This window comes from Melospiza georgiana, chromosome 4 (assembly GCF_028018845.1).
Source record: "Melospiza georgiana isolate bMelGeo1 chromosome 4, bMelGeo1.pri, whole genome shotgun sequence".
NCBI classification, from domain to species: domain Eukaryota; kingdom Metazoa; phylum Chordata; class Aves; order Passeriformes; family Passerellidae; genus Melospiza; species Melospiza georgiana.
The window spans coordinates 66,891,838-66,913,999 of NC_080433.1; the positions used below are offsets into that span (position 1 = coordinate 66,891,838).

General features: G+C 36.7%; 1 protein-coding gene across 1 annotated transcript in view; it reads left to right on the forward strand.

Moving 5' to 3' along the window:
- COG5 (component of oligomeric golgi complex 5) overlaps positions 1 to 22,162 on the forward strand; it is a 173,638-nt gene that overhangs the window by 111,443 nt on the left and 40,033 nt on the right. Inside the window, exons 8-14 of the mRNA XM_058022274.1 lie at positions 1,449 to 1,614; positions 2,676 to 2,788; positions 2,883 to 2,960; positions 15,622 to 15,703; positions 17,966 to 18,170; positions 18,876 to 19,037; positions 21,067 to 21,166. Of these exons, the coding sequence (XP_057878257.1) occupies positions 1,449 to 1,614; positions 2,676 to 2,788; positions 2,883 to 2,960; positions 15,622 to 15,703; positions 17,966 to 18,170; positions 18,876 to 19,037; positions 21,067 to 21,166 (906 nt within the window). The remainder of the gene's footprint in view (positions 1 to 1,448; positions 1,615 to 2,675; positions 2,789 to 2,882; positions 2,961 to 15,621; positions 15,704 to 17,965; positions 18,171 to 18,875; positions 19,038 to 21,066; positions 21,167 to 22,162) is intronic.

The window sequence follows — 22,162 nt, forward strand, 5'->3', positions numbered from 1 at the left end:
CAGTTGTCAAAAAACTAAACCTACAAGTCCCAGACCCGTAATACTATGCTGGGAATGCTCATTAACTCCCACACTGTTTGGAAAAAGAAACTGGTATAGTTAGTGTAAGGTCTGCAAACCATAATACATGCCTAATACTCCTTTGCTTTCCACTAAACCTGGGAACTCCTCATAGGAATGAAGATGAGATTTGGCTTTTTTTGCATTAACTTGGTTTTGATCTTGTAGGAACCCTAGAAAAAAATGGCACAAATGTGCAGCTATAGTTGTGTGACCTCTGAAACATTTGGTTTGAGGGGAACACAACAGATCAGAACACCTGGTGCCTTAGGTGGATGTACCCGAAGTGCATCCTCAGCACAGCAGCTGCACCATGGCCAAATCCAAAGTGGGCTTTGCAGTGCCAGTGATCTCACAGAATTCTCAGATGCTTCTGTCCAGCCTGACTGCCAGCATTTCTGTCAGACCATGTTCTTTACTGCTGGCAAAGGACTGCATCTCTAATGTGTATATGATCAACTGATTGCCCCCTCCACTAATTGCCTGTAAATGCTAATTAAAAAAGCAGCATTCAGTGTATGGATGACAGTGTTTAGTTTCTAAAGGCAATAATTTGAGGCTTTTCTCTTGCTAAATAGCACCCATGCCAGTGTTTAGTGTTGCTAAGTGGAATTATCATTAGATTTAATCTTTGTCATAGGTCTCTTAAACAGTGGACCTGGACACTTTTTGGACAGTTTTCACTTCCCTGTGTTGAGCAGTTGTGGGTTTTTTTGGGTTTTTTTTTGGTTTTTTTTGTTTTTTTTTTTTTTTTTTTTTTTTTTGGCAAATAATCAGGAAATGATCACTGCATTGGTTTATTTCTTAATTCTGCTGTGAGGAAAAATGAAGTTATTGTCAGCATTAGAAATAGAAATGTAGAAATACAAGCTTAAACTTTGCAGTAGTCAGTAGTAGAGGTTCGACCTGCTTCCTTCTTCTTAACCTTCATTAGTATTTTTTTAGCCTGTATCACTTTTAATTAACTATTTGGGACTTAACTGACAGTAGTGTAACAAGCACTGCATGTTAAAGTAATATTACCAGCTACACCATAGCTGAATACAGCTGTGCTGTAACTAACCCCAGAGTTACTGCATCAGTCACTGATAACCTACCCCAGGTTAGATATTGCCAGCAGTGCTTCCAGGTCCTTTCTTTCCATTCATATTCAGAGGATAGCACCAAAAGGATCTAAGCAAAGCATTGCTCAGAGAGCAGAGGAAATCAGTCCTCTCCTTTACCCTCCATTCTCTGTTTTGCAGTAAGGATGCCAGTAACTTAAAAAGAATTAGCAAACTGAACTTAAAAGATGAATTTGCCCACTAAAATGATGTCTCATCAGGGATAAAACACCTCAATAGTGCAGTTAAAGATAATTGTTATTTTTTAATATCTTCCTTCTTCAGAATCCTACTCAAGTGGGAACTGCTCTTCAGGTTTTCTATAATCTTGGGACTTTGAAGGATACCATTGCTAATGTGGTGGATGGATACTGCACAGTGTTGGAAGAGAACATAAAAAATGCTTTGGATATCAAAGTGTTGACTCAACCATCTCAAACAGTTGCAAGAGGTATGGTACTTGTTTTACAGAGAATGATAACTGATTATTTTTCATAGGAGTATGGTATGTTATAAAATGGAAGAAACTCTCACATCCAAGCCTGTTCTAGAAATGTTTCCCTGCTTGCTTTAACCACTAGAGGGTTGGATTAGGCATATCTCAGAAAACAATTAATTTCAAAACATTTAATTTGACAAAATCAGGTCTGTCTGATATTTGGCTCGGAGGTTTTCCTTTATTCCTCCCTTCCACTCCTTCCTAAGTTGCCCAGAAAATTGTCCTCATTAGGTTACAATCTGTAGCATTTTCTTAGTTGTTTCTCATGGAACGATGACTCCAAATTCTTCTTTCTTTTTATTGGTGGGAGAATTATTTGCAATCATTGGAAGAAGTGTACAACTACATTGTTATGCTTTTGTCAGGTGAAAACTCTTTCAAAGCAGACTATTCAATATGAAGAAATGTTGCACTATTAAACATTTAGTTCCCAGTTAGCTCAGATACCAAAAAATACAGAGGAATTGAGTGGGCAGGAAAATTTGAACTTTGGTGTTGGAAACATTCAATTTTTTTTCAAAAGTTTTGCAACAAGGTAGGGGTCCAGAGCCTTAATCAGTGGAACAATACAGAAATGCATTATCTGTGAAGTGATTGTTGAGAAGCTGCATGCCCTTCAGCTGGAATATCAATTTTTTTTGCAGTTTGTCAATGCATTAAGTCCTGAGCTGGTAATAGCTGTATTTTTCACAGTTACTCTCTCTCCCCCATTTCCCTCTGTTCTTAAATCCTGGAAAATTTGCATTACTGTGGTGTTTCTGTGGAAGTCTGAATTGGTAGAGCTTGTAACAGTCATGAGCATGAAGTATCCCCGCAGAACTTCAGAGCTTAGTCAGCTTCTCAGTTGAGACAACTGAGGCCATTCACCAAGTTCTGTTCTGAATGTATTTTAGGCTGCTTTGGCTTTAAAAAAAAGCATCTCTCAAAGTGCATAGAGATCAATATTTCCAATATTTTAATTTTCATTTGTGGAAGCTGAAATGTGCTGCTTTGTATGTTTAAAAACCATTTAGGTGGCCCTGGTCGAGCTGCTATGCCAACACCTGGGAACACAGCAGCTTTTCGAGCAGCCCTCTGGACAAACATGGAGAAACTCATGGATCAGATCTGTGCTGCTTGTGGACAGGTACTCTGCAGCTAGTTCCTGTTTGTCTCATCATGCAATTTTGGATGTAAGAATTTAGATACCACTTTCCCTCTCAATAAATTCTCTCTTACAGGTGCAGCATTTGCAGAAAGTACTGGCAAAGAAAAGAGATCCTGTGTCGCATGTCTGCTTCATAGAGGAGATAGTTAAGGTAAAGTTTTAACTTAGCTGAATGTGCTTTAGTAAATCTCCTGAGAAAAATGTGATGAGAGAATGAGTTTATTTACAGTTTTACAGTTCCATAATTTTTTTTAACTTAAATTGATGGGAAAGTGTTGAAATTCTAACATTGAAGGATATATTTGTGGTCTGTGGGTTATATCTGTAGGATGTAAACATGTTCATTTTGTTGTAATTTCTTTTGTTTTCTTTAAAAGAGCTGATAAGGTACCACTGTATGGATCATTAATGTCATTCCGTAATACCATGTGATTTGAGTAATTAATTAAATCTGTTCGTTTGCATAGGAGAATGTGTCTTCATCTATCATTTTCAGCCATCTGTTTCTCACTTCTTGACAATTTCTCCCTTGAAGAATAATCATGGCTGTTCTTTTGAATACCTATTATTTTCCATTCATTTGCATTGTTTTTGTATTCATATTCGGAATAATTTGATTAATGGTCTCCTCCAGTGGTAGGAACAGGATTACTGAAACTGTCTCATCTACGTTAGTAGAAGAGAGTGAAAACAAAAGACATGTTCCTGCTGACATCTCCTTCCAAGTGTGTAACTGGATTTTTAATTTAGATGGACTTAATATTTGAAGTAGCTTGGGGAAGCTCTTCATATGCAAACGTGGTCTTCTCAAAAGTGAAAGCAGATAATGAAGGTTAAATACAGCCTTTATCTGTCTCTTAACCCTGTCTCCAGAAGGTGTTGCACAGAGCATCACTTTTCTATGAGGCACTTCAAGCTTCTCTTTCTGTGTTCAAACAAACAAACAAGCAAACCACAACAACAACAAAACAACCCAACCAAAATTAAAAAATCCACAACCCCCCTCAAAAAGTTTATAAGCTTTTAGTGTATTTTCTTAATTAAGAAGTGCTTAATCTGGAAAAAAAATCTGTTGCTGCCTGGATGGATCAGCCTTTCAGTGGATCAGCATGTTTAGGAAGAAACATAGAAACCTGGAGACAGACCAGAAATGCTGAAAGGAAGAGTTTGGATGGAAGGGGAGCTTAGGTAAATGATCTGTTGGTGTTCATGAGTGGCTCCCACATTCTGCCCATGCTTCTGACTTTCACTCCTCCCTCTTGTAAAACATCAGTTGAAAAGGAGTTTTTCAACAACTGAAAAGAGAGTTTTTCCAGTTTTTGAGGCTGATAATAGAGGGAAGCCAAAGGAAATATTTTATCCTCCTGGAGACTGAACGAACAGGGAAAATGAATTTCAGTGAAAGCAGGGTAAGGAAAAACACATTAGAAAATAAAAAGCTTACTGGGTTGTCTTATGCTAAGCATGTTCCATCATTTCTCTGATTACTCTTCCTTCCCTTAACATTCATGCTGTAAGATTGCATCTAAGTGAAAAGTTTTATTTCCCAAATAAAATCCATGTATGCATTTTTCCACAGTTTTCACTCTTCCAATTACTTTGCTCTTTGGTGGGTGTTTTGGTGTAGTAAAGTGCCAGGCTGGACGCTGTCATTCTCAGTGGGGCAGCTGAGGAGGAGTGGTACATCCTTATCTGATGTTCTGCTAGCAGAATTCTCTCAGCATGGCACAGTACTGCTGATGGCACCCACGCTTCACTCACTCCTTGCCTGAAAGGGTTCAGCACAGCATCGTGTTTTTCTTGGACATTCTCACAGTTAGACCATTTCTTCTGGTGTCTCTTGAAAAAGGAGTGGCATCAGGCTGCAAATGAGTGAGGTCACACCAAAGAGTAGAGCTGTTGTTCAGACACCAGACATGTACTGCATGCTGCTGAAATTCAGGAGTGTAAGTACAGATGGCTGTATGGGAGAGTATGAATTGGTTTAGATATAAATAAGAAATTGGTATTTTGCCATTTACTAATGAAGATTCGATCTCGTGTTAAACCAAACTGAAATGTGCTTTCCTCAGCAAGTGTTCTGGAGAGAAAGAGAAGTTGGATTTTCTGTATTGTATTCAATTTCATTAATAAACTGAGCAAATGAACAAAACAAGTCAAAGGTACTAACATTGTACCCGTTTGCTAGAGCAGCATGCCCACTCCAGAAGATAGGAAAACGAATCATCCACTCTACAGTCTGTGCACTAATTACTGTTACTGATGTCAACATTATTATTATAGTCATCTTCTGCAGCAGCTGCAGTACCACTTTGCCTGTCCATCTGCTTCCTTGTTTTGATTACTGCAGTGCAAGTATCATCCTAGGAAGCATAAGAGAGGAGGAGATCCAGCCTTTTTAAAGCACAAGTCCTTTAATAGCAAGGAAGCTACTTGCCGTTTTTTTTTTTTTAAGGCATCATTCTCTATTTCCATTGGGGATTTTTTGTGTCTTTCTCTTCAGAGATAGCACAGCCTGCGGTTTTTCTAATTTTGTATTATGGTCTCAAACATGTGCCTTCCGGCTTTCTAATTACCTGTTACCATAATAATATTTAGTAGTGTTGTATCCAAAAAGGTGGTTTTAAAAGCGCTAGCTAATTAATTAAAGGATTCACAAAAACTCTTTTTTTTTTTTTTTTTTAAACAAAGGAAACAAAACCTGACAGATGAAGAAGCTGAGGTACAGAACTTGGAAAATGTTAAATTCTGTAGTTCAGCATGAGGGCAATGACAACACCTGCATCTTTACTCTACCCTATGCTTGCTTTCTCCTGCAGAATTCCCTTCCAATTTTTACCAGCTTTAGATGTGGCCAAGAGTTAAGTAACAGTATCAGGCTTACATGAGGATCATGGAAGAATCTGGACATTAAATTTATACTGCACATTTTTTCACTCCTTCCCTTTGCAGATCTAGATTTTGGTGTTTTTCCTTTGACGCAATATGAAATTAATGCAATTCTGAAAAGCAATCATGTACTCATAGTACCTTCTAAAAACTTACTCATTTTATGCTTGTCATGAACTATAGATTTATTATTAATGTTTACATATTTAAATTACAGATTTAATTTTTTAACAAATCTGTTAGCTGTTTAAAGGATAAATACAATTCAACGTACAATTTGTGGGTTTTATGTAAGGAAAAAAAGACCTTTAATGGCTAGATTTTAGTTGGAGAGGGCCAAAAGAATTCAGAACTCATGCAGTTCTGATTTCTAGTTTTGGGGAAAATAAATACAGCTTTCACTGTATACCTTTTTTAAAAGATAGGGTTAATGCTGTCATAATTTTAAGGGCAAAAATTAAAATTACAAATAAGATTTAAATAATGGAAATTTGATATTTTTGTTCACCTAATGACTGGTTATTTATATCAGTTCTTTCAATTACCTAATTCACCTTCAGAGAGCTAATAGGTTACTTCAGTTTATTTTGCTTTATTGCTTCTCTCTTTCAATGTGTAGTGACTAATCCTTCCTCGGCTGTTGTAATGCCTAAACTACAATTGACTCCAGTGTAAATCGCAGCCAAACACATCTTTCTGTGACAGCCACCTTCCTAATTGGAGTCCCTCTTAGCCCCTTGTAAAAGAGTTGAAAATGATCTTTGATCCTCGTCTATTTTGGGTCCTTCACTCCCACGTAGGCATCAGGGAACGGCTCTGCCAAGAGAGAAGCCGCCTGAAAAGCAGCAAATCATTTTTAAGGGGGGTTGGCGTGGTCAGTAGAAAGGATGAGCTGGGTCTCTCTGCTGGGCAGGAAGGTGCAGGCAGAGCTGCCCTTGCTCGCCTTTGGGTGTCCTGTTTGCAACCAGGGCACGTCACCAACCCTGTCGGTTACGTAAGCCTCGGGGTAAAAAAGTGAGCAGAGAGTTCTAGGGAGTGTTATTATGCGCTTTCTGGAGGGCTCTTATCATTGCTTCTGCTGATGAATGTTTGGTGAGTAAGCAGGCTTTTTTCCTGAGTTGTCAACACAGGCAATATGAGGTGTTAACGACACAGAAAGAAATGTCCTCAGCATTACATAAGAGAAAGAAAATAAATGGAAAATATAGATATTTATTGACAGAGCGTACTTATATTTCACCTTCTAATTTCTGCTCCCTGTCCGAACTTGTTAAAAATGTTGCTGCTTTGAAATTATTCACATCTACCATCATCTATTCACATTCAGTTGACCCAATTAATAAATAATCCCAAGTGGAAAGTACTGAAAAATAATCTAATTATTGTCTTATGTGAATTCAGAAATAGTATGGTTTTCACCAATTATATGATTTATTTTTCAGGGTTTTTTTGTAAATGCAGAATTGGATTACTTGCACATCATTTCTATTGTGATTTCTATTTGTTATTTAAGCCATAATGAGGTACTTTGTGAAGACGTACCCAGGTGGATGAGCAGGTTTTTGGTTCCCAAAATATCTAAGACAATTTTTGTTTCAGATCTACAAATTGCCCTGCTGAATTCACTTGCAGGAGTTTTGAGGACTCTTAAAGAGCCAAGAAAATCATACCTGTTGAAAGTCCCAACTCTCATTTTGAATGGATCTGTGTGCCCAGGCAGCCATACTAAAAATAATTTGATCCTAATTCACATGGGAGGGTCAGAGCCTGTGCAGTGGTTTTCTAATGACACTACAGTTTCTGTAGAACTTTAATTCTGTTTCTCTGACAGACATATGCAGCTATGAAGAAAAGGGATGGTGTGGAGGTTGTGTGGGTTAGTAGGTAATAATGATTTTTGTTCTTTTTCGCTTCTGGTTTGGTGGTGTTTGTGCAAATTGCAGATCAGTCATGACTGCAGATTACTAAGTCAGTTGGTTTTCACTCAGCTTGCCATTGGAAAAGAAATACATTTACCAGAAGTGCCGCCTTTTATCATCATTCTTGTCAATCTTTCCTGAACAGCTCCGGGCTGAGTGGACATGGTAACGAACCATCCTTTCATCCTTGGAGGGGATATGAAGTAGTCAAGGTGAAAGCATGGTTGGAATTGAAGCTGTACATACTAAATCACATCTCTGGGTAGAAGAAAGCTGTCAAATCCCTGGGGTAGTTACTTGCTCTTGAATACTAAGTTCATTTATTTCCAGTTGATGCATATCTTGCATGAATATGGAAGGATTAATTAATGTTTTAAGTAGTTTTGAAGATATAGGACACTGTTTAATATCTAGGTATTTTTGTTCCTTACAAAATAGTTTTTCTGAGGAATCACTTAAGAATTCCAATATTCTGTGAAATTAACAGTTTTAACTTTATTTTCTAGTCAAGGAGGTTTTTGAGAAATAAATCAAACCAGCTTTTGTTTCCTTTATCACCTGCATAAAGAGACCTTTTTCAAATGTTGCACTACTGCTGGAAGTCTAGAAACTATTACACTTTGGATATAAACTGATCAACCCAGTGTAATGAAATTCTGTGCCCTGCAGTAAAAGAAAAAAAAAATCAAGGTCATTTTTAAAATCACAGTGTCATTTATTGACATCTCTGCACCTGTAATGTATAATCCAAACAACATTAGAAATTTAAATTCACTCTTATTTGAAGAAATTTAATCCTGACTTCTTTAAGTATATAGAAAAGGGTTATTGAGAACACACTCAGAATTTGTCTTTTCTTTACTGATTAATTTCACTACTGAGGATGATGGCTTTTTGTTCACAGTCTAACATTTGGCAATTATGCTACTATAGAAATAGTGCAAATAGATTTCCTTATTTCTGTCCCATAAGATCTTGTCATATGAAATTGTTAAATCATTTGCATTGTTGCTTTATTGGTGGAAAAAATATTTAGACTGTCCTTTAAACGTCTTCTGTTTTTGGAGCAACATTCACAAGTCCTGTATTTCTCCATGGCGGAGCGTTTGATTACAGATAGAAAACACTGTATATGTTAGTATGCAAAGCCTGATTTCAGGAGCCTGCAGCAACTAGCTGCATGCTAATATTCACCATATTGTTTTACATTTCAAAGAGGCTTCACAATGAAGATGTTTTTCACATTCTACTCAAAGTATCAAAATTTTTACAGGGAAGTTGGAACTGGTTGTCATGAAGGGGGAACCAGTTTAGAATCAGTGGGTCAGATTTATTATTTGAATGTTAAAATAGCTATTTTAGACAGACACAAATATGTTAATTCACAGATGGAAAATTATACTCATTAAGTTCTAAATTTACAGTGTGGAGGAAATAGAGCCATTTGTAAAAATAAATATCTGTCCTTTCAGCATCTTCTTACTTTCTTGTCTAATACTGAAGAAGGGAGGTACTTTCATTCTCATTCCTTGAATTTAGATTTAATGTCAGATACTAAATAGTTCTAATAAGAACAGGGCTAAAGAGATTTGATTTCATTTCAGTAATAGCAAAGTTAATTAGTAGTTTGATATGGGTTTTTAAAAATGAGGTAAGCTGTTTTTATGTTTGAGGAGACTTGAAATCAGTTTTCCAGGCTTTAGCATGAGTATTATTGTATAGTACCAGTGACTACAGTTCTTCTAATTTCTATCCTTTGATGACACTGGTACTCAGCCCACTGTTGCTCAGTGGTTATTAACTTACTAGGAGCTGTTAGTGGAAATGGGTTATATTTTTTGAACTGGGAAAACGAGTCATTTTCATGTGAGTGAGAAGGGGTTTAGCACATGAATCGTGTCAGTCTGTAGTTTCTTCTGTAATCTTGCAAGCAGGCAACATCCAATCTAAATTTCAAATCTATGCAGTCAATGCATCAATCTGAGTAATAGTGGTGCTTCACAATATTAACAAGTCTGCTTAGGTGCTGTAATACCGTGCACTAAAAATGAAAGGACTACTGAAAAAAAAATTAATAGACAAGTATAAATCCCTCCTCCCACATACCAGTAAAAGAGTACTGATCTAAATCCTTTCCCTACCACCAGTCATTGCATAGAAGGTGATTGAGTTTGCAGGCTCTCCCAGTTCCACTTTGAGAGCTTTTTATCAATGTGGGATTAATCATGAATGGCCAGGCCCAGCAAGTGGTGATCGGTGGTGCAAAGTGTTGCAGCTGGTCAGTGGTGTACCTCCACAATGGTCAGTACAAGGTCCAGTTCTGTTTTAAGATTTTATTAGTGATGTGGATGATGGGCCAGAATGAACCCTCAGCAGGTTTGCTGATGACACAAAACTGGGAGTAGTGGCTGATGCTCCAGAGAGTCATGCTGCTGTCAAGAGTGACCTCAAGAGAGTGGAGGAATGGTCTGACAGGAAACTTAAGGAGTTCCTGGGACAGAGAGCAGGAAGAACTAACACTGTCCAAATGTCTCTTGGCACTGGCCTTATGCAGTGTTATTAAGCTGCATCAGGGGAAATTTAGGTTGTACATAGGGAAAAAGTTCTTCACAGGAAGAGTGATTGGCCATTGAAATGGGCTGCCCTGGGAGATGATGGAGTCCCTGGAGGTGTTTAAAAAAAAGACTGGATGTGGCACTTGGTGCCATGGTTTAGTTGACAAGGTGGTGTGAGGTTGTAGGTTGGACTTGATGATCTCAAAGGTTTTTTCCAACCTAGTTAGTTCTGTGACTCTGTGGTTCTATTGCACAACCTTAGATGTTTTATCTAAAACCTGCTGTATTAGGGGAAAGTTGCACAGTGTTACTCTTTGTGCCGAGTATTGACAATAGTGACTTTATAGTAATAGTTGAAAAGAAATAGTTACACAAAGTGAAAATATTTCTAACAGGTTGCTGGTTCTGGCCCTGATTCAGCAAAGCAGTTGAGCACATTTTTAATTTCACATAAATAATATATCCCATGGAAGTCAAACTACCGCTGTCTATGGTTTTAATAAGGATAAACTTTTTCCCATTCACATAGACAATATAGTGAGCCTCACTGTTGAGAAAATACATCACCATTTGTGGTCTGGCCTGCTGGACAAATTTTGTCTGATTTATGGGTATAATTTTCATGAGCAATTAATTCCTCTGTGAATGGTATGTGTGACTGTGTACCAAATTCTTAAATAGTGTGAAAAAGGAGGAAGACTACAGTGGCTGGGCTAGAGTACAGTCTGGTTGTTGTGGTTTTCTATTTTACTCTACACAAATGCAAGTGGGTTACATAGAAATAACATATTTCAAAGTAGCTAACTGCTAATAGTCCATACATCTTTCAAAAGTATCTTTTTTTTCATTCCTTCATTGTGGCCAGCTATCCAGTAGGTCAGAATGACAGAAGGTTGCCCTAGTGTGTGTTACTGGGCAGTTGTTAGATTCATTTCTGAAAATAAAGAATTAACAAGAGGAGGACAGATCTAAACTGTCTTGCACTGCATAAGGAATTACATAGGGGCTACTAAATCATGTCAGTGCCTGCCTAGCTGTTCATTTTTGGAGAAAAAGTGGTCACTGGTCACAGGAACAACAGTGACAGTATTTTTAATTTACAGTTTGGGTTGGTAGATATTAGTTTATATAAGTGTGCTTTAGGCATTGGAACATTTTTACAACAGGTTTTTATTAGAAAATGGCTAGTTCTGTGGCTGATCTTCCATTTTGTAGTGATACAAAGTATGATTTATCTGCAGATTTTCTGTGCTGTGAGATCAAAATAAAGCTGTGAGCAGGCAGTACCATTCATTCTATAATGCTGTGTTAAAGGGTATGGTTTGGGAGGAAAGTTTAGTTCTGCCATTATAGTCTTAAAATTGCTTGCAATTAATGTTCATAGTTTTAATTTGGACTATTTAATGATGGGGAAGATATATATATATATATATATATATATGTCAACCTGAATCTTTCTTATCATGAGTTATAGATACCATCAATTACAGTTAAGGTTCTTTGTTGAAGGAAAAACATATCGCATGACAAGAGGAAATAACATTTTATTTTATGCTAAAGTGCAATCATTTACTTCTGGAGACTTTCAATTATGTATGGATGTTTTATGTAGGCTTTCTGTGTGTACAATACGCACCTGAAACAGTTTTGTGCCAGATAATAACACCCCTTACCTTCCAAATGTTTGTGTGTTCTCTGTGTTGCTAAACACATACACTGAGAGGGGGGACAGTGTGACAGAATGGTGACCTTTTTCCAGTGCTGTTGGTTATGGCATAGGAAGCTGTTGGAAAATGATTGCTACAGAGCTGAAAAGATAATCGGATGCAGTTCATTACTCATCTTGTCAGCTGCTCCTGCTACAAGGGATTGTATCACAAGATGTTAATCTGCTTGTGACTAGATTTCAAAGCAAGCATTTTTATTTTGGAGGGGGTGTAAATAATTTAACATCTTCCAATTCTATTTCATTTTCAGAAGCAAGAGAAATGGAAAATTCCTCATTTAAAGTCTCAGAATATTAATTGATAGAAATATTAGTACATCCTTGTGGATTATTTTACAACTATATGATGATATGCTACAAAAAGCTATTTAATTGCAGAAGTGGGTTTTTTTAGACTAATTATGAGGTAATGTATTCCTTGAATAGTGAAAGTTTGTCTGCTAGTACATTTCAGTGTGTTCTGCAAGACAAGTATTAGACACAAGATAGATTTGGACCAAAGAGAGCCCTATCTCCACGTGGAATCACTAATGTGGATGTACCCAATGCTTCCATACATTGTCTACCACTGAGGATATTTGGTGTAAGTGTGGAGGAGGATTATATTCATTATTTGCAGATGGGAAGATGAGAAGGTAGTTTTAGCTAGCTGACTTCAGTTTTCTGAAAGCGAAAGGCCCAAAAGAGCAGTTACTTTCTGACACTGTGGTTTGCTGCTTACAATGCTGTATGTGAAGCACAGGGAAGGCTTATAAACTTTCCATTACATTAAGATGAGCCAGTAGATTTGCTGTGTACATTTCAAGCAAGCAGAACTGCCTTTTCCAGCTTCATTCTGCCTATCTTTTTAAGTCCTTGAAGAAGTTGTCCAGTTGAAGGCATATTCCTTTGATTTCCTCTTGGAGAGAAGCATTCCTTTTGCTGCCCTTTCCTTGTAATTTTCTAGTATTGATTATTGTCAGATGGAATTGCATGCTACATTATAAGCAGTTAAATCTAATCCTTATTAGAATGCATAATTTAAAAAACAAGCAGTGAGAAACTCAAATGTACCTTCAAAAATAATATATCAAATAATGTGTAAGCAAAAGAAATGACGGGTTTAAACAAATTAAATTGTTTCTGTATGCTCATGGTTGCATATGGCACTTTTTACTCCCTCTGGAGTATCTAATGCTAATGCCTTGCTGTATTCCAGTTTTGGTAGCTACAGTCCACCCACTTAAATACCCCCTGGTGTATGCGTAGGCAACAGTATTCTCTAGTTCCTGCCACAAACTCTAACATGGTCTTCTCTGTGCTATTAATCAGCAGCTATATTTCACCTCCAGAGAGACTGCATCTCAGCACTGGACCAAGTGAAATCTCATGTCATTGTTATACAAGCAGCCAGCACTCTGTAGATGGTGATTTTAGTTAGTTAGAAAACTGGGCATTTGTTTTTTCCCCTGAACGTTTTTGACTCAGTAGTCAGTAGGAAATGTTATCTGACTTCTTTGTGAAGCTCTTCCCTTCTGTCTCTACTCATACATAATACAGCTGGCTAGCTGAGCCATGAGGGCCTTCTTCCCTGCAGAATTCTGATACAGTTAATGTACACCGTTCACCCAGGTCACAAGGCTCAAACTAATGAGCAGAGGCTAATTTGTATGGCTGTGGCTACCTATGCAAATGTGTGCATGAGAACATGTGTATGCATGTCTGACCTTATATTATATATGTCTATAGAGAAACATGGAAAAGTGGCATATTTGCACAGCAACATAAAGCATCTTCCCATGTTACTGTTACTTGTCACCATGCTGAATCTGACATTTAAGATAGGAATGTTGATGGGGAGGAGCACAGGCATATTTGTTTTCTGGACCCTTAATCACTGTGTTTTCTGCTGAGACAGTGGTAGAGATGTAGATGGTAATTACAGGAATGAAAAAAAGAGTTTGAAAGTGCTCTCCTAACTATTTTTCCACCTCCATTAGATGATTTAGAATTTGAATGAGTTATCATGCTCAGTTGGCAACCATTGTTCAAGGTTGGGATAGAGAATATGAAAGCCAATTAATTTATATTTGATGTGAAAGGCCATTTGTTTCGTAGTAGTCTTCATGTTCTAAATTTGAAACTGAAATAAAGAATTAAGTAATTCACGTTTATGCTATCACAATAAATTTATCAAAGAAAAGAGATTTTGTGCAGTGAACCTTCTGAATAATTTTCTGATACTCTAATTTTACTTTGCCCATTTATGAAAGTCAAGTACAATTTTACAGAAAATACAAACATAACTATAAAATAAATTACTTCAGTTTCTAAATCTGTCATTGTCCTCAAGCAGTCAAAGATGAGATTCCATAATCTCAGTTTATTTTAGTATTCAGTGTTAATTATCATACATTTTGTGAGTCCAAGAGTGTAAAAGATGTTCTTTCTCAGTTCTTAATACATGACCCATAAACTTTACCTTTCTTTATCTTTAGAGATAAGGAGTAGAGTTGGATTAATTCCTCATCTAATTGCAGAGTTTGTGACGATAATCCTCTTTTTTATCATTACTTTTAGATGTATCGCTATACCTTTGACTGATTTTTCAGAATTTATATTCATTCTTTAAGATTATTTTTTTTAAACTGACACTTGTGCTTGAACTTGCAGTTTTTCAATGAACAGTTCTTCAAGAGGGATTCAGTGGTACTTGTTAATGAATGACATTGTAAAGACACTAGTTGGTTTGGCCAGTATTGCCACTGCTAGTGAAAAGAGATAATTTTTTTTTCCTTTATCATTTTAAGTAGTAGTAATTCATTTTGGAGTAGCGAGACATTGAAATATAATAGATTATCTCCACCTTTTGGTGGTACTGCTGGGCAGTGCAGAAATGAAATGGACATGTTTTTTCTTTTCTGATTATCATTCCTGTAGTGGTCTGATCAAACTGATCAATGCAGCCATAGGGTCAAGGGATGACATGTACACCATGCAAGGAAGAAAGCCCTTCTGTTCTGGGTTTTCTCTTCCCATGACAACACTGAGCAGTCTTCCAAGTAGGCAGGACAGGATACCCATCCTCATCTCCTGGAATTTTTTTTCTCCCTCAAACAGACAGGGATCAAAAATCAGCCTTTAATGCTTGACCCTAAGTGCCAGATGTTGGGGGCAGTAGGGAAGCAGCCTGCCCCTGCACATTCCCTTTGGTGTCTTCCCTTGTTTCCACTTCTGACTGCAATCCCTGTTGGCACCAGGCAGGGAAGAGTCATCTGTGAGGTTCACTGTATTTTTGTGTGGTTTGTGTTTTTGGGAAGCAGAGCTGCTCAGTGTGCAGTGGTTTGGAGCTGGTTGGAGTTTGCCAGCGCATGGTAATGGCAGTGAATAATTGCTGTGGTGTAGCCAGCACGAGAACTCCCACGGAATGGGAAGGTCACTGCAGTGCAGGGAGATTTTCTAACACATCTCCTGAGGTGTGCTGCTTCAGGCTGCACTCACACCCCTAGGGAGCTGGAAGATTTATGCTCAAATATTTAATTTGAGACAAGACCGCAGCTTTTCTTTTGTTTTCTCCGATAGTTTTTCTAGCTCTAAACCTGAGGAAAACTTCTCAGATTTCACTGACTTTGTTTTTATTCTCAGTGATGAGGAGCAGTTTTGACTGGAAGCATTTGCATTGCTTGAGATTCTTTGGAAAGAGCATGTTTTGAAACTTGTATTCCTTTTGTCCCTTGCTCTTAGGACAGCCAGTCTGATATTTTGTACAAATTTTGGACTGCAGTTACCCAGACACTTTCCTCTCAGTTTCAGTCAGCAACAGACTGTAAGTATTCAGTATAAATGATTTGTAATGTGTTCTGTAATTATTTTGAATCTCACTTTCCAGTAAGTCCTTTGCTCGGTATCTCCTCTACCAGAACTATAGCAGTGGTTCACTCAGCACAAAGTCTGTGTGTTTATAACTTCTTAGTTTGTAACCAGACAGGATCCTCTAAAACTGTGGTTGAATTTTCAGAAAGAAATATTTTCTGTTTCGTTAAGTAGTTGTTATCTAATATCAAAAAGTATTTTTCTAACTGTGAGTGGAGGTAAAAATGTTTGGAATGGTACATTATCCTCCCTGAAGCAAGTGAGTTTGCCAAATTCAAAATTAGTAATTTGATTTTAAAGAGAAATTCTTAGTCTTTTCTTGTTAAACACTGATTGGTTCTAAAAATCAGATTTCAGGGGTTTTTTTTGATTCCATTATAAACAGGATTTTAGTTACTTCAGAATTGTTTTATATAAATACGGATGAACAGCTGGTGTTCTGACTTAACACAATTTTCTCTACATGTGTAATATATAAATAGCTGATACAATCAAGGAATATTAAACACAAATCATATATATAAATAATTTTATAAATTATGTGTTAACATAAGACAGTTCTATTACCAGAACATGCTAATGCAGCATGCAGTTGGATCATAGGTGAGTTTGGTACTTTCATAAATATTTTTCACATTTGCATTGAGTATTTAAATTTAATCTTTTGCACACAGAGGTGAAGGGCGTAAGTTGTACATTTATCTTTGTGATCTCAGCTATTGCACTGGCTCTTCAAAATTTGGTCCTTCCAGGCTGTTTAGCAGCAATATAATTTTGAGGAACGAGCTGGTGGATTCATACTCAGTGGTTGCTAAGTAACTGGATGATCCCAAAAGAAAATGTATGCATCTTGCGTTAAAACATATTAATTTTACTGTTTGCCTTATGCATTGCTTTAAGGGCAGCATGTACATACTCTGAGCCTCCTGTGCTCACACTGCACTCGTGCTGCCTGTTCTCAGTGTTCTCATTGAAGATTGTAAATTTGTGACATCAGTTAACAGGACCAACCAACACTGCACAACTGAGGGAACTCTTACATTTTGGCAGCTGTACTTTCTCTAACAGCTATTCAAAACTATTCATTGCTTACAGCTTTTAATAATGTATTTCATATAAACATTTATAGGGGAGGTTCGATGTGAATGTTTTTATCTTGCTACAGCTGAGTTTTGGGGAGACAGATTTTTTCATTTCAGCAAGGCATCTAAATGAAAACATTCATTTTTAATATAAATTTCTGGTGACTGAATGCACTGACATCAGTCACGTTCTGGATCATATAGATCAGAGGAAGACAAGATATCAGAAAAATAGTGTAAAATAGAAATTTATAGCAGTTTAAAAGGTTTGATATTAGGTAATGATCAGCTTGTGTGAGGTTGGGACAGTCTTTGCAAACATAGCTTCATGACCTAAAATAACTCTGTGTTTGAGAATAAATGTGAATCCTCCTGTATTCAAAATTATATATTGGAGTTGAAAGCACAGCCTGGGTGAAATGGGGCAGATGTCTGGAACCTGAAAAGCCTGTGATGAATGGAACAGTGTTTATCTCCTGATGTAATGGGAAATCTCTATAGAGTATGAGTGATGTTAGATCAAGATTAACAGTTGCTAAAGCAGTTGTACATTTGTTTCATTTCCTGTTACTTGTGGCAAGCCTTTCAAGGCTGAAAATAATGCTGCTTTTTCTGCTGGCTTTGTCTTTCTTTGAGAAGTTTAGGAATTGCATATTAAGTACCTTGTTTTAAGAATTGGGCATAAAAGCATATGCTTTTCTGAAGGCTTTGGTTCATAGGAGTTATCTTTGTCTGTTTTAAATTGTTATCTTCAAAGTTGTACAGCCCCACACTTATCCTCCATCAAGATATTGTTAGCAAATCTCTAGATTTAGAGAGTTCCAATTACCCTTTGGCCTTAAATGAATGATAATAATAATTAAGTTTGACACCAAACATTTATTGTACAAAATAATTTTTTCATATCTAGTCTTCCAGTTTTCGGTTTTATATTGGTGCTTTACATCCTTTGTCAAGTGCTTTTAATGTTATAGTTATTTCACTTTGAAATGAGTTAGAAATATTACATTATTAATATTAAACTTAGGATAGCATTGTGTAATATTGATATAAATGCAAGGATAGAAGTTTGTAGGAATAAAAAAATTAGTCTGAGCTTAGCATTGTGTGTTGCTTACTGCTTTATTTTACAGCCTCTATGTTTTTGAAACAAGCATTTGAAGGAGAATACCCTAAATTACTGAGGCTTTATAATGACTTGTGGAAGCGCCTCCAACAATATAGTCAAAATATTCAGAGGAATTTTAACACAAGTGGAACTACTGATCTTTTTGCTGAACTACAGCAAATGGAAGAAGATGCACAGGACATATTCATGCAAAAAAATGAAGATTATGAGTATGTATTATGAACTGTATGACTATAAAATATAAATATTTGCACCCTGTAAGAAAGCAGAATATTTTTTTTAAACTCACTGTTATTCAAATTGTCACTGCAGGAGAATTTGAAAGGCTTTTCCCCCTCTTTTGCATTTACTGCTCTAATGCTATTTTAGAGCTCTAGGCTTTTCATTAAGCTATATATCTAACAGTGTTGGGTTGTCTTGTCTTTCACAAAGTCTCTGAGTTCTATCAAGTTCTATCTTTTTGTCTCTTTGGGTGAAAAAAATAGGAAAATGGTGAAAATTCAGTTTTGTATGTATTGTGATTACAGCACTAGCTTTCTTCAGTTGACACTGCAATCATTTGAGTATGACAAATGCTCCGTTGTTATGATTCACAGTTTTTAGTTTATACATCATAGAATAAACATCATCTAAGTGATATCAGAAAGATCAAACTGAAACAGGCTTATCAAGCCTATTATGACTTACAGACTTATGTAAGATAAAATGAATATTTTATATGAGAATTGTATTGACTTAAATATGTTCTTGAGCAGTCTGTGGGAGACTTATCAGAAGAATGTTTTTTATATGCATATGTTTAAAAAGCAGAAAGGAAAAACAGGTTCAGTATTGCAAAGTTCGTATGTCTGGAAAGATTTAATGCTATTGTGTATTTTAATTTGAAATGTAATAACTTTTTCTCATGTGCAAAGTCCAGAAAAGGCCTTGAAGGATTCACTGCAACAATATGAAGCTGCCTATTTGTCAAAATCCTTGTCTCGACTGTTTGACCCCATCAATCTTGTCTTTCCTCCTGGAGGTCGTAATCCTCCCTCTTCTGACGAGCTTGACAGCATCATTAAAACTATAGCCAGGTATGCACATGGGAGGCATTGGAAATGTATATTGGAAATACTCAACATGTACTTTTTCATAACTTACAGTTTTAGAAAGGAGACTTCCTTAGCTGTAAAAGGTTGATTACTCTTTAATTGTAAAGTAGATGAGTGCAAAAATCAAGTCAGAGTTTAGGACAGGATAGGATAGGATGGGATAAAATAGAGTAACACACAACAGAACAGAGTAACACACAACAGAACAGAGTATTTCAGTTGGACAGGACCTACAATGATAAATCCAGTCCAACTGCATGAATACTTCAGAGCTGGCCAAAAAGCTAAAACATGTTAAGGGCATTGTCCAAATGCCTCTTAAATACTGACAAGCTTGGGGCATTGGCCCCCTCTCCAAGAAGCCTGTTCCAGGGTTTGACCACCCTCGTGTTAATTAAGCGATTCCTTAATGCTGAGTTGGAACCTCACCTCATGCAGTTTTGAACCATTCCCACACCTCCTCTGGCTCATCCTGGGGAGGATGCTCAGCAACTCCTTCTCTACTTCCCTGCTTAGGAAGCTGTAGAGGGCAAGGAGGCTGCCCCTCCTTTTCTCCAAACTTGGCAAACCCACACCCTTCACTGTCCCTCACAGGACATTCCTTCCAGTCCTTTCATCTGATCTGTTGCCCTCCTCTGGACACATTCAGATAACACCACATTCTTCCTACATTGTGGGACCCTGAACTAGACATGGTGTTCAAGGTGAGGCTGCAACAATGCTGAATGCAGCAAGATAGGCACCTCTTTATTATTATTTATAATAAATATAGTTTATTATTTGTTTTCTGTATTTTGTTTTTCTGGAATAAATAAAACATAAGTTTTAATGTTTAAGCTTATAAAAGATCAGGAAGAGAAATTTTACACATACTGTCAGTGTCTGGTATCTTAATTATCCTGACTGTATCAAAGGAAAGTGGTAGTTGCTTGGCTGGAAGTGATAATACCTGATGTAAATACTTTGTTAGAGTAAAACAGCAAGATGATAAGTAAATATAACTATTCCAGGTGGAATTTGTAGAATGAGATACCTAAATTACCAATGGTGCATTTTCCCTCATAAGGTTTTGGTAACAACTACTCTGTTTAACAAAGTCTGAAAAAACATGGGCAGTATTCACAGTATGTGTGTGTATAAAATACTAAATATTGACACAGTACTTGTGACTGGGAGTTACAGCTGCTCAGAACATGTCTGTTGGTGTGGTGACTGATACTGTTTTGCTTCTTGCAAAAGAGAAAGGAAAACAACATGAAAATTGTGAAATTTCAACTGAATCTTCTAGACTGACCTTCAGCTTGTGAGGTTTGGGGCCCTAGAGAGTTCTCAGAGAAGATTTTTCCAAGCTGGGGTGCCTAGTGATTCTCCAGCTCTTGAGAGAGGTTAAACTCACCATGAGCAATGTGATGGTTCTTGTGCTTGCCTGTCTTCAGCAGAGCAGTTTGGAATGCAGCCCCAGCCGATGGAGATCTGGGCACGTTAATGAACAAAAAATACTGGGAGCGGTTTAGAAATCTTTTCCTTCTTCGTTTGTTCCCTGTCATTCCTTGGGGGCCTCTTTTACTATGAAGGATTGCCTAAAACACCGCTTATTAGTTGTGTCAAGCTAAGGCATCCCCTGGGTATTTCTGCACAGCTCATGTAATTCCAGAGTTGAATGACTGTGTATTCACCTGTAATGTTTGAAGGCTGCTGCCAAAGCTTGAATGTAGTTAATTGCTGTCAATATTTTTGAATGGCTTACTAATAGTGATTTCATACTGAAGTGTCATTCCTAAACTTTGCTCATTCCTACTAGAATAGGAACGCTGCACATAAAATTCCCAAATGACTTGTTAAATTGTAAACTGAATTACGGTGCGTGGAAAGACTTGGTTGTATGTGTTACTCTCTCTAAATTGATGTGCCACGTAACTCTGGATTCATAGTTAATTCTTTATCGATCCAATACAGCATTCAATACAGCACTGTTCAGTTGTTAATTAAGATTTGTGATCTTTGCTTCCAGTGAGCTAAATGTGGCTGCTGTTGATCCAGACCTGAGTTTAGCTGTGGCCAAAAATGTGGCGAAGACCATTCAGCTTTTCGGTGTAAAATCAGAGCAACTTGTAAGTAACTTTAAATTTCTACATAGCAATGGTTTTCTGTGTGCAGTGTTTTGTAGATTTAGAACATAAGAGTTAAACAATCTAGATAAGACAAAACCTTCCAATTAACTCTCCGTTGTGTTTATGAACATGATCAATTAAATTCTGCCTTCAGACAAAGTCAGCCTATTGATAGCAGTAAAATTTATCTGTATAACTCCAAATTGAATTTACCATATTAATTTTTAAAACCTCAAAATTGTAGCTGTCATTAAACAAAATCAAGACTGTTAAATTCAGTTCTTTATTAACCAACATTTGATACTACATTAGTTACATGATACATGATCTTTATGGTATTAAAATTTAGACTGTTCAAATACAGTTTTTCACTATTTGCAAGAAATTTTGGGTATTTTTTTCCATATATGTATTATTTGACATATGTTTAATTGACCTTTATTTGTTTGTATTTGTAATATATTTCCAATCATTTACCATGCAGTGGTATCTAGTGTTGACCAGAATAGAAGAAGGATCCCCAAAGGCTTATCCTTTTGGTAAGAGCCTCCAAAAAGCCTATGGATAGTACAGTCAATGTTGTTATCATACAAAAAAAAAATATAAATGAACAATTTTCTCCTAACGGCTGTTGCTGAAATTATAATAGTTTTTTTATGAAGAGATGAAAAAAAATTTTTGCAATATGCAGACCCACCAGAAATGACTAACTACTTGTATTTGTAAACAAGATGTTCACTTAATAAGCAACATTAATTCTGACAGCAGACTCAGATTCCAGTAACATTCATTTACTATATGTTTTATTTAAAGAAAGACGCCTGCTAATATTTTTTTTGTACCAATTGGCTACAAAACATTGCAGTAATTTAGTTAGTTTGGTTTCTGTTTACCTTTTACATTTCTTCCATCTCAGAATAGCTTTGAAAAAATTGGAATTCAGTAACACGTACTTTGTTTACCTTGTCTATTGGATGAATTGTCTTGGAAGTTTGC